Source organism: Carassius auratus, chromosome 40 (assembly GCF_003368295.1).
Source record: "Carassius auratus strain Wakin chromosome 40, ASM336829v1, whole genome shotgun sequence".
NCBI classification, from domain to species: domain Eukaryota; kingdom Metazoa; phylum Chordata; class Actinopteri; order Cypriniformes; family Cyprinidae; genus Carassius; species Carassius auratus.
This window is the reverse complement of record NC_039282.1, coordinates 2,954,338-2,966,634: the sequence shown is the minus strand read 5'-3', so window position 1 is coordinate 2,966,634 and position 12,297 is coordinate 2,954,338. Positions and strand designations below refer to the sequence as shown.

General features: G+C 37.0%; 1 protein-coding gene across 35 annotated transcripts in view; it reads right to left on the bottom strand.

The window, feature by feature from the left end:
• The window catches only part of LOC113058246 (elastin-like), a 121,956-nt gene that overhangs the window by 16,608 nt on the left and 93,051 nt on the right, over positions 1 to 12,297 (bottom strand). For 26 of the 35 annotated variants that reach the window (XM_026225996.1, XM_026225994.1, XM_026225975.1 and 23 more), the window contains 11 exons: positions 9,578 to 9,643; positions 9,438 to 9,461; positions 8,825 to 8,905; positions 7,402 to 7,434; positions 7,122 to 7,169; positions 6,959 to 6,991; positions 5,126 to 5,158; positions 4,837 to 4,902; positions 4,714 to 4,746; positions 4,451 to 4,585; positions 4,324 to 4,365 (listed from right to left, as the gene is read on the bottom strand). In XM_026225996.1, coding sequence (XP_026081781.1) covers positions 4,324 to 4,365; positions 4,451 to 4,585; positions 4,714 to 4,746; positions 4,837 to 4,902; positions 5,126 to 5,158; positions 6,959 to 6,991; positions 7,122 to 7,169; positions 7,402 to 7,434; positions 8,825 to 8,905; positions 9,438 to 9,461; positions 9,578 to 9,643 — 594 coding nt within the window. The remainder of the gene's footprint in view (positions 1 to 4,323; positions 4,366 to 4,450; positions 4,586 to 4,713; positions 4,747 to 4,836; positions 4,903 to 5,125; positions 5,159 to 6,958; positions 6,992 to 7,121; positions 7,170 to 7,401; positions 7,435 to 8,824; positions 8,906 to 9,437; positions 9,462 to 9,577; positions 9,644 to 12,297) is intronic. The other 9 variants (XM_026225999.1, XM_026225972.1, XM_026225964.1 and 6 more) reach the window with 8 other exon arrangements.

Genomic DNA, 12,297 nt, shown 5'->3' with positions numbered 1-12,297 from the left:
AAACTCTTACCCATGCTTCCCGTTCTTCATTCGCCATGCTGGATTACTGATGCAACTTAATTTCCGTTCTAATTAATCCATATTGCGCAAAAGGTGCGCAGAATCGTGCTCCTTGAATGCACTCAGTGGCTTATGATATGATTGGTTGAATGGTAAAGAGTACGACAGACCCACGTGGGAAGAGAGCTCTGCCAGGAAAGTCTCAAAAACACACACACACACAAATCTGAGTGGATTCGTAGTAAATGACGATTCGTACATACAGACACTCGTACATTTTAAACATTCAAAGTTTTTTGTGCACAGTTGTATATCTACAAATAGCTTTTTGCATTTGTGGAACGTATTTTATAAATATATAATTTTATTTTGCGCATGTGAATTGCTTTTTGTGAATAGATTTTTTTTTTTTTTTCACGCACGTGAATTTTTTGTGTACGTGAATTAGGTTTCATGCATGTGAAATTGTCTACGCATGTGTGAATCGTTTTTTTTTTTGCGTGAATTATATTTGAGACTAAACTGCTTCTATATTCAACAGCTGATGAACAACTGATTCTGAATACGTCTCAACATACGCCTAATTCAATACAGAGAAGACTTGCAATCAGGGTCAAAATTTACTTTTAGCTTCATCCACCAATGAAGGGTGAAGTAAGAAAAATATCAGCCAATGAAATTGCATTTTGCATTCAATTTCTCTGAATGGCAGTGGGAATATTTAATGTTTGTGTATTTGTCTGTATTTGCATATTTGTGTCACTTGCACTGTCATATTTAAGATGATCACACGTCTATCTCAGATTTTGTGTAACTCAGATGTCACCACATGGAGTTCTGGAAACGAGACAGATGCAAGATACGTGTGTGATAATTCCACTGGGTTGTTCATGACAGATATGTTCATCTTTGATTTGAATTATATTTTAAACTCTACAGTATATCATGTTGCAATTACTAATAAAGACACTTGCCAACACTTGCCAACACTACCTCTAAGATCCAGGTAATTTTGGTCCCTGCTTGGAACAAATCATATTCTTTCTTAGTACTTAGTGAGCATATTTTCAAGGCACGAAACATCACTGGCCAGAGGACCATTCTTTACAGTGAAAATTCCTGCTACAGTTACAGAGTCAGTAAAACATCTGAGAAAATGCAGATCGGCAAACTCAAGTGCAGATAACAATAAAGGTTAGACTGAAAATGAAATGGTAATGGAGTTGCACTACATTTAGACAAGATATTTTTCACATGCAACACAGTAGATCTAACTGAGCTCAGGGGCCTTGCCAGTTGCTACAATAGCTGTCGGTCCTGCCAAGAAACAACATGTTCCACCTTATACCCTTGCAGTTTAAAGACAAGCAGCATAGAGGTGACTACTGTAGCTCAGAGGTCAGCGGAGGCAGAAACCAGAGGCTGCTGCCATAACAGGGTGCCGTTGTGGAGGGGATGAAGAAAACATGCTATCAGTCATTGTGGGTTCGTAAGGCTCAATTTGATAGAAGGGAGGAAAAGAAAATACCAACACGCTGACAATGACCAGTTACAGGGGGAAGAGATGCGTATTCAAGTGGTCAGCAAACAGATAGAGAAATATTATTATCCATAACAGTTGCCATTTTTTCGTCTGAACCTCAAAACCCATTGGAATATACTGTGTGTGTTCCCTGTCTTCCAACTAAAAGAACAAGAACAGCAAAAACTAGACAAGCTAGACAACATGTTGGGGTGTCATTGGCACATATCTATCATAAAGCTGTCTGAGATTTGGTACTGAATATGGCTGCCTTCTAAGATTTTTTGTTTTTTTTTTGTTTTGCTAGATTCACTTCACTATCCTATTTAGTAATGGCTAGCTATCTCTCACTTGGCTCAGCTGTAGTCCTTGAGAGATCACCAGTATTGCCATTCAGACCGTGTACAGCTCCATCTAGCAACACTATAATTATGGAGCCAGAAGAGTCTCAATAAAGATAAATGCACACACTACATTCACATATGCACACACAGGATTCATAGATGCACACACATGATTCATAAATACACACACAAGATGCACAAATGCGCACAAAATTCAGAAATGCACACAAAAATCAGAAATACACACACAATTCAGAAATGCAAACAACATTTACAAATGCACTCAAGATTCACAAATGCACAGGACAAGATTCACAAATGCACAGGACAAGATTCAGAAATGTATTTCTGATGCACACACATATATCTTGATTCACAAACTGCTTGCGGTCTGTGAACTTCACTGCATTTGTGTGTGAATTTTGAGACTCCCCTGACTTGGCTCGACACACAAATGCTTTTTTTTTAGACAGGGAATGATCAGCAACCAATCAGATGTCTCCCTTCTTTTAGCCAATCACAAGAATGCACCCCATGTGGGGGGATTGTTTACTTATAAGCCAATCACATGAACGTGTTCACACAGCAATTGTATTAAATTGTATGAAAATACAGATGTTTAGATTACAATTCAGGTTTATTTTTTATTATTTTTTTACTAAATATAAATTTAAAAATGTCTCAATACATATAGCCAAGTGACTGCAGAAAAAAAGTTAACCATGGATTCATAAATTTGCAATAGGCAATTATTTCATTTTATTGAAATATTTTAATGAAAGTAAAAAAAAAAAAAAATGTTTAAACCTTTTTGAATATTTAAATATATCTAAATATTCTTTTGGATGCAATATAGAAGTCACTTTAATTATAATATTCAGTCCCTACATGAAGAGAGAGTCAGTGGTCCGCTGCGAGAGGAAAGTGGCTCTCTGGCTGCGAAAAGTGGGTCTCCGGCTGTCGTTCGCTTAGGAAAGTGAGTTGATCGCTGCGTGAGGAAAGTGAATCGTTCGCTCAACTTCGCTGCTTGAGGAAAGTGAATCGTTCGCTGAGGAAAGTGAGTCGCTCGCTGGGTGAGGAAAGTGAGTCGTTCGCTGCGTGACTCGTGAGGAAAGTGAATCGTTCGCTGAGGAAAGTGAGTCGCTCGCTGGGTGAGGAAAGTGAGTCGTTCGCTGCGTGACTCATGAGGATAGTGAGTCGTTCGCTGCGCAAAGTGGGTCGCTGGCTGCGCAAAGTGAGTCGCCAGCTGTGTGAGGTAAATGAGTCGTTCGCTGCGTGAGGAAAGTGAGTCGTTCGCTGATTGGCTTATAAGTAAACAATCCCCCACGTGGGGTGCATTCTTGTGATTGGCTAAAACAAGGGAGATATCTGATTGGTTGCAGATCATTCCCTGTTTAAAAAAAGGCATTTGTGTGTCGAGCCAAGTCAAGGGAGTCTCAAAATTCACACACAAATGCAGTGAAATTCACAGACCGCAAGCAGTTTGTAAATCAAGATATATGTGTGTGTGCATCAGAAATACATTTTTGAATCTTGTCCTGTGCATTTGTGAATCTTGAGTGCATTTGTAAATGTTGTTTGCATTTCTAAATTGTGTGTGTATTTCTGAATTTTGTGTGCATTTCTGAATTTTGTATGCATTTGTGAATCTTCTGTGCTTTTTAAATTTTGTGTGTGCATTTGTGAATTTTGTGTGCATTTGTGTATCCTGTGTGTGTATTTATGAATTATGTGTGTGCATGTATGAATCCTATGTGTGCATATGTGACTGTAGTGTGTGCATTTATCTTTATTGAGACTCTTCTGGCTCCATAATAGTTAACATTTGAGAGGCACAAGAAGTGCTATCTCTTTCAAGCAAAGGAGACTGGATTCTGCAGTGGCTATTCTGTATGTCTATATGTTTTCCCCTGATAATCCTGTTCCCTGGAACTCTAGCAAGTGTAAGGCAAGACATTGTAGGCCTATTACTCTTAGTCCTGTGTTAGCTGACCCAAGAGTGGTTCTTTGACCTAATATAACTCCTGGTAGGCCCTTCATGGGATACTGCTGTATTAAGTGCAGGGTCTAGTTTGGTAGACCCTGGCCAGAGCAGTTAAAATGATGGACTCATATATGGGGACCCAATATTAAATTCTAGTCTGTGTGTGTGTGTGTGTGTGTGTGTGTGTGTGTGTGTGTGTGCGCACGCACACTTTGGATGGCTTAAATGCAGAGCACGAATTCTGAGTATGGGTCACCATACTTGGCTGAATGTCACGTCACTATTACATAACTATTATTCTGACCCAGGTTCACCATAATTTGTATATATGATTCTTTGCAGAAAATCATTGCAAACAGTTACATTATTTTAATGAACTACTTTCTTTGGCAACAAACTGTATTGTAATTAACAGTGCATAGAGATTGCCCATTTATCAAACAGAATCAGTTTATTTATTTATTTATTTTTACCTGGTACAGCAGTCCCTTCAGGAGCCAGGGTTGGAAGCTTTGCTGTGGAACAAACACATTAGTTCAAATCAAGCATGAAATACTATGTGCCTTATGGCGTTTGGTGGAGTTAGGCTATTTGTCATACCTGGTTTTCCACTTGGTGCAACGGGGAGACCAGTACCACTAGGAACACCAATGCCTGTGCCCCCCGGTACGACCACTACATCACCACCAGGTGTTGCACCAGGAGCTGCTATACCAGTTCCAGTGATCCCAGCGCCTAGCAAACAATGGGAAACAGTGTATCAGTTAGTATCCATAATGTTGCATTATAATAGTCATGACAAAAGGCCGATAAACACAGGTTTAGATGGAGCAGCTTATAAAGAAATATATGAACTACTTTACCAGTTTTAGGAGGTTTGACTCCACCAGGATATCCTGCAAACATTAAAATAAGTCTTATTGATTGCTAGTGATTATAATTTCACATTACTAGTGACCTGATCATGGGTCTGTTGAATCAAGTACCTCCAACCCCAACACCTGGTGTCAGTCCTGTCCCAGTTCCAGGCAGTGGTGCTCCTGCTGCACCTCCTGCAGGCAAACCATGCCACCATGCAAATTCAGTTAGCTTTTATTAGGCTATTGACATGTTATGAACCTAGAGTATATATATATATATATATATGATTTGAAACAGTTTTCATATGTGCTATTCATTTATTTTTGTTTAAACACTTAATAAGTATATAAAACCTAAATATACAATCTTAAAATACCTTTTTAGATAAACATACAAAATGTTCATGTCTCTCACCATATTTCGGAGGTTTAACTCCTGCTGGATACCCTGCAATAGCAAACTCATTTGAGAGAATTCATCTTTTACATCACAATTAATGATATGCAATGCTTGCTTAATATGAGAATTCAGTTAAATTTAAATATTTGAAATGTAAGACTTTTAGAATTTAAGTACAAATTAACCATAATTTTACGTGACAAATGGACTGAATAAATAATGCAACAGTATGTATAATAAAAATGAATGGAGACCTCCAGGTACTCCACCAGGTACTCCACCTGGAACACCTACCCATGGATGAGATTTGTCATAAACTCAACTCCTGAAAGCTCACACTCATCTGCATTGAAAGTCACACCCACATCTCAACATCCAATCAACAACCAAGGCATTGAACCAAACCACTCCCCCACCCCCTCTTGTTTTACAGTCCATCACACTTGGATGTGCATTATGGAAATCTGTCATTTCGGTTATATCTAGATTTTAAGAGGACTAAGAACTCCTGAATATGCCGCCAGTGTTTTCCAGTTATGACAACTATGACAAATCCTGGTAATGGGGGCCCACAACTCTACATATTTTGAATGTCTTTTTTCTCTGACACACTCAGTTCAGTTCATGGAACTCTGTCATAATGAGATGATGATCAGAATCAGGTGGTAAATAAGGAAGAAATACAAAATGTGCAAAGCGGAGGGTCTGGCTTTGAGTTATGACATTTATTAATTAAGCATAAACATGAGTGAATCATTCATAATAAGGTCTAGACAATTTAGAGATCTAGAGATTTAGAGAAAACGGATTTTTTTTAGCCTAATTTTTTATTTCAGTTTAGAGAAAGAGTAGGCAACCTTGCTCCTGGAGAGACGCTGTCTTGCAGAGTTTAGTGCCAATCCTAGTCAAACACTTTAACTAGTTAATCAAAGTGTTCAGGATTACTAGAAAATAACCAGCAGGTTTGTTGGAGCAGGACTGGAACTGAAGTCTGCAGGAAGGTAGCTCTACATGTGCAGGGATGGAGACCCCTGTTTAGTCAGTTTCTATAGTATACTGAGACTCATATATGCAATAAAAAAAAAAAAAACGTATTGACCGTATTTAGGTGGTTTTACCCCAGTACCATATCCTGTGAAAATATTAAATCTGATTTTACTTTGGGAAAAAGCATCTGTACAAATGCAGAACTGAGAAAATATTCTATATAAGGGCTAACAACTTTTCCACTTATTTCTCATTTAAGCTAACAGTCATCAGTCAACGATTCTCAGCATAACAATTCCCTAACCACCTACTGTATAACTCAAAGTCTGTGCTCTACCCCTTCTCTCCTTTGTAGAGGTTTCTAAATATATCTACTAACACCTGCCCCCATCACTGTATTCCTTTCCATCTTTCTCTTTCTACTCATAGAACAGCCTGCTTGACAACACACAGCAAAATCCCCAGTGTTAATTTAACACTCTGAGTGTGGACTCATATAAACACTGAAGCAGTGTTAAAAGTAACACTGAAGCAGAGTTGAAGTTAATGAGATAATTAAGAAGTTAATTGAGTTATGATTGACCATTATTGAAGACACCTGATGTTAACAAGCAGAATCACCAAACGAGAAAATCACAATCTGTGTGTCACCATTATAGTGGTCAGTGTTTGCTTTAGTTGGTATCATTTAAACTTTTTGCTAAAACGTCCATTATTGATTTTAACAGCTTTGATTCCACAATGAAAGAGTCTATCTAGTGTATTTTTTTAGAAAAAATATTATTTTTTTTTATTTAGAGCTAAATTCAAGGTTCCTAGGATCGGGTTTACAGTATATGTATAATCAACTAATATAAATACCATATTTAAGAGCCTTTGCTCCAGCAGGGGATCCTTAAACACAGACATATGAACAGTTGAGTATAAAATAGGTCCATGCACTTTAACCCCCATCCCACATGTCAGCTGATTCTTTCGACTTTTATATTTCATCATGCTTTCATGCATAATAAAGGCGTGATACCTCCTGCTCCAGTTATTTGTACTCCTCCTGGCACTCCTCCAGGCACTCCTAAGGTAACAATAACATAACATTTAACCAAACAAGACTACTGACAATCCTGTATATACGTACAGGATTATAGCTGAAATATTAAATATTATAATGTTGACAAAATTTATTAAAATTGGCAAATGGAAAGAATAAATAAAAATAAAATACAAAAACAATTTGATTTATCTTACATACTGTAGCATTGCTAATGGACCTAAATCAGTGTCTTAGAATAGAGTCAGACCCATACCATATTTAGGAGGTTTGGCTCCAGCTCCTAGCCCTGAAAACATTTATTACTATTACTGAACATCAAAAAAAAATAAACTACCACGAGAAACAAAATTAGTTTAACTGACAAACAACAGTTTGAAACAGTGAAAAACTGAGATAGTTGAACATACACAGCAAAATGTTAATTTAACACTCTGAGTGTGGACTCATATAAACACTGAAGCAGAGTTAAAAGTAACACTGAAGCAGAGTTGAAGTTAATGAGATAATTAAGAAGTTAATTGAGTTATGATTGACCATTATTGAAGACACCTGATGTTAACAAGCAGAATCACCGAACCAGAAAATCACAATTTGTGTGTCACCATTATAGTGGTCAGGGTTTGCTTTAGTTGGGATCTTGGCTTGTGACTTTTTACTTTTAAAATGTGTTTGGCACGATTGTGATGATGATTATGTTTTCATGTAATCGTTGTTTGATCTGAATTACTGAGCTCATTTAAACTCTTTTTGTTGAGTAAAACATCCATTACTGATTGTAACAGCTTTGTTTCCTCAATAAAACAGTCTGTATTTTCTGTACACTTTCTAGGTATCTTCTTGCAAGTGATTCAGATTTTTTTTATTAAAAAATCTTTATTTTAGGCACACACAGATAACAAGAATCAGCGTATGAATCTCAACAACGGTGACAAACAGCATTTTCAGATAAACAGATCTACTCTCAACATCACAAAACTAGATACAAAAAAAGTAACATAAAAACAGCAAAAATAAAATATAGTAAGAATAAAAAGTTAAAAAGACAGTTCAGCTAATAATTTATTCATGCCGCAATGCATGATGGGAGCCATGGATGAGTTTTATTGGCTACAACATGCTTTTTTGATGGTCACCGTTGTTGTGATGCTCACGACTCATTCTTGATGTCTGTGTGTCTAAACTAAATAATGTTTTTTTACGTAAAACTAACTGTTTAAAACGTCATATTATGCAAAAAATGTTGGACTGCTTACTTTTTTTCTCTTAATTTATGTATACAGTAAAAACAGCCCATCTCAGGCATTCAGAACACTCTGTGACAGTTAGTTCAAACCACAATCAATACCACTTGATTGCTTTTGCTTTTGCTCTCTATGTTATAAATCAGTTACAGCCACACAAAGTCTAAAATAAATAACTGAAGGGTCAAGATCCCAACTAAAGCAAACACTAACCCCTATAATAGTGACACACAGATTGTGATTTTCTCGTTTGGTGATTCTGCTTGTTAACATCAGGTGTCTTCAATAATGGTCAATCATAACTCAATTAACTTCTTAATTATCTCATTAACTTCAACTCTGCTTCAGTGTTACTTTTAACACTGCTTCAGAGTTTATATGAGTCCACACTCAGAGTGTTAAATTAACACTGGGGATTTTGCTGTGTATACAGACCTCCAGCCCCAGGCACAGCTCCAGGAACTCCTCCGAGCCCACCAACAGTACCATAGCCTGGGACAACATCGGCCCCTCCTGCTTCTCGTACAGACATGACATGTAGAGCCATGCAGTTTCAATTAATTTCTTTAGATTTTTTTATAATGTACATGTGTAGTAACAGTATTTTGAAACTGCTATTTCAGAATAATAGCACTTTCTACTTACTACCAACTATCCCAAGTGCTCTACTGATTCATTTTTGAAAAATATACTTCCCTTATCTTACTCCATCTTTCAAAAGTAGCATGACAAACCATGTTTGTTATTTGTTTTCATATATAAGTCATTTTATGATTACCTTATTCATGTACCATTGAATTTATATGATTCTTCAGGGTACTTCAAAGAACACTATACTAAGATTGAAGCACAAGCAGTCCACAACACCAAGCTCTTGCTATGGTCCAGGCTCCTCAGTCTACCCAAGCCTGTACTGTACATGCAATACCTGAAGCAAGCTACAGTATGCACATAAAAACTATAACTGGAAGATAATTAGATAATTAAAGATAATTAGATTATTATTACTAGATTATTAAATTAAATATACATGTTTAAAAGCTCTAACCATATTTAGGAGGCTTCACTCCACCTAGATAAAAAAAGGAATTTGTAAATGTTTAACACTTCATTATTAACAAACTTTTAACCTGATGACATGAATTGTAGGTTTCATCAGATGAAATATTAATGTAGTGTAAAACTCACCTCCAACCCCTGTTGCTGTTCCAGGAATTCCTCCAGCTCCCCCCACTACTCCACCAACTGGTGCACCTTTTCAAAATATTTTAATAAAATAAGCAGTGAACCAATCTACTACTTAGGGATATTAAAATCTATTAAGTAATTTTTGAGTGATCGGGGTCTTAAGAACATCTAGTATGTGTGTATGTATAGTGGCCAATTTTGGAACCATCATAGACAGAAAGAGATGATGGCATGACCAAAATGTAAAACTTTTAATGTGATAATTTTTTTATGTGATGTTTAGGCGTATGTACATGTGAAATCAGATACATCTGAGATGTGAAGGCAAAGCACAGTATTTATACAGGTGCATCTAAAAAAATTAGAATATCATGGAAAATGTCTTTATTTTTTGTAATTCAATAAAAAAAAGCAAACTTTCCTATATTCATAAACTGAATATTTCAAGAGGTTTTCTTGTTTTGTTTTAATTTTGATGGCTACGACTTTCAGCTTAGGAAAAAAAAAATCAGTATCTCAAAAAATTTGAATATTCAGTTTTGACCTTGATTTGTTTAATTAATTTTGAGTATACCTCTTGGGCTAGTTTAGAACATGCAACCACAATTATGTGAAAGACTACTGACTTGATAGTTGTCCAGAAGATAATTGTTGACACCCTCCAATAGTACGGTAAGCCACAGAAGGTCATTGATGAAAGGGTTGGCTGTTCACAAAGTGCTGTATTTACATTTACATTTAATCATTTAGCAGATGCTTTTATCCAAAGCGACTTACAAATGAGAACATTAGAAGCAGTCAGGACAACAAGAGAACAACAACAGTATACAAGTGCCATGACAAGTCTCAGTTAGTCTAGTATAGAATGCATAGCCAGGTTTTTTTTTTAATAAATGAAAAGACAAGAAAAGGAAAAGTGCTAGTGTTAGTTGGTTAAGTGCAGGCAAAAAAGATGAGTCTTTAGATGTTTTTTGAAAATGAGTAAAGACTCAGCTGTACAAATTAAGATTAGAGGTCATTCCACCAGCTGGGCACAGTCCAGGAAAAGGTCATTGAGAGTGATTTTGAACTTCTTTGGGATGGCACCACAAGGCGTCGTTCACTTGCAGAGCGCAAACTTCTGGAGGGCACATAAGATTTTACCAGAGAGTTTAGGTATGTTGGTGCCGTGCCAGTGGTCGTCTTGTAGGCAAGCATCAGTACCTTGAATTTTATGCGAGCGACTACTGGTAGCCAGTGTAACCTGATGACCTCACCACTGTGAGCTGTACTCTCGTGTAGGGTGGTCTGCTCTGGCCACACGGAGGCTTTATCATTGGTACATATTTATATATAAGGCTATTCTTGGTGTGCTTCCATCCTATTTATGTTCACTTCTTATGAAAAAAAGTGCTGGTCATTACTCTCTGCGTTCTCAGGCTGTTGTCTTGTTTTCTGTCCCACATATCAGTACTGAGCTGGGTAAAAAGGCCTTTGTTTATTCTGCTCCCTTTACATGGAATTTGCTGCAGAACAACTTAAAACTTAGTAAATTGATTCCTTTGAGTGTTTTTAAGTTAAGAATGAGATGTTTTGAGTTGGACTCCCTCACATGTCAATGTTTTTAATTGAGATTTCATTGTAAGTGCATAATTGGCTTTCAAACTGTTTCTATTAATTAATATTTAATTTTCATGGTTTTTTGAGTGTGTGTCTTTGTACGTATGTAATGATGTGATGTAATTCAGCTGCCTATCTTGGCCAGGTCTCCCTTGCAAAAGAGATTTTTAATCTCAATGGGCTTCTCCTGGTTAAATAAAGGATAAATAAAAATAAAATAAAAAAATGATGAGTGGAGTAACATGAGCTTTTTTGGCTCATTGAAGACAAACCCTCACTGCTGCATTCTGGATCAATTGCAGAGGCTTGACAGTACATGCGGGAAGAGCCAGGAGAGCATTACAATAGTCCAGTCTGGAGAGAACAAGAGCTTGGATAAGAAGTTGGGTTGCTTGCTCTGACAGGAGGGGTCTAATCTTTCTAATGTTGTATAAGGTAAACCTGCAGGACCGGGTCGTTGTAGCAATGTGGTCTGTGAAGCTTAACTGATGATCCATAACAACTCCTAGGTTTCTGGCTGTCCTCGAAGGAGTAATGGTTGATGAGCCCAGCTGTATAGAGAAGTTGTGATGAAGCAATGGGTTAGCTGGAATCACCAGGAGTTCTGTCTTCGTACACAGCAAAAAATCCAGATTGAAATTAACTCTGCTGGGAGTACATGTGAGACCACACTCAAGAGTGTGAAAGTGTTAAAATGGGAGTGTTAAATTAACACTGAAGCAGAGTTAAAGGTAATGAGATAATGAACTGATTAATTGAGGGATGAGTGACCATTATTGACGAGACCTGATGTTAACATGCAGAATCAACAAAGATGAAAATCACTATTTGTATGTCACCATTATATTGGTCAGTGTATGGTTAAGTTGGGGTCTTGAGCCTTAGATTTTTAAAGTCAGATTTGGTTTGGCTGTTACAACTGAATTGTAACAGACAGACAAGAAAAAAAATCAAAACATGGGCATATGACCTGAATCACCAAACTCAGTTAAAGCCTAAACAGATTTGATTATAACAGATTATTGATTATAACAACCTTGTCATTGTGCAGTACCTGCTAATTTAAAGTCTTTCGTGAAAGTTGTTCTGATCTTAAGAAAAGCTTGCTTTAGGCACACACA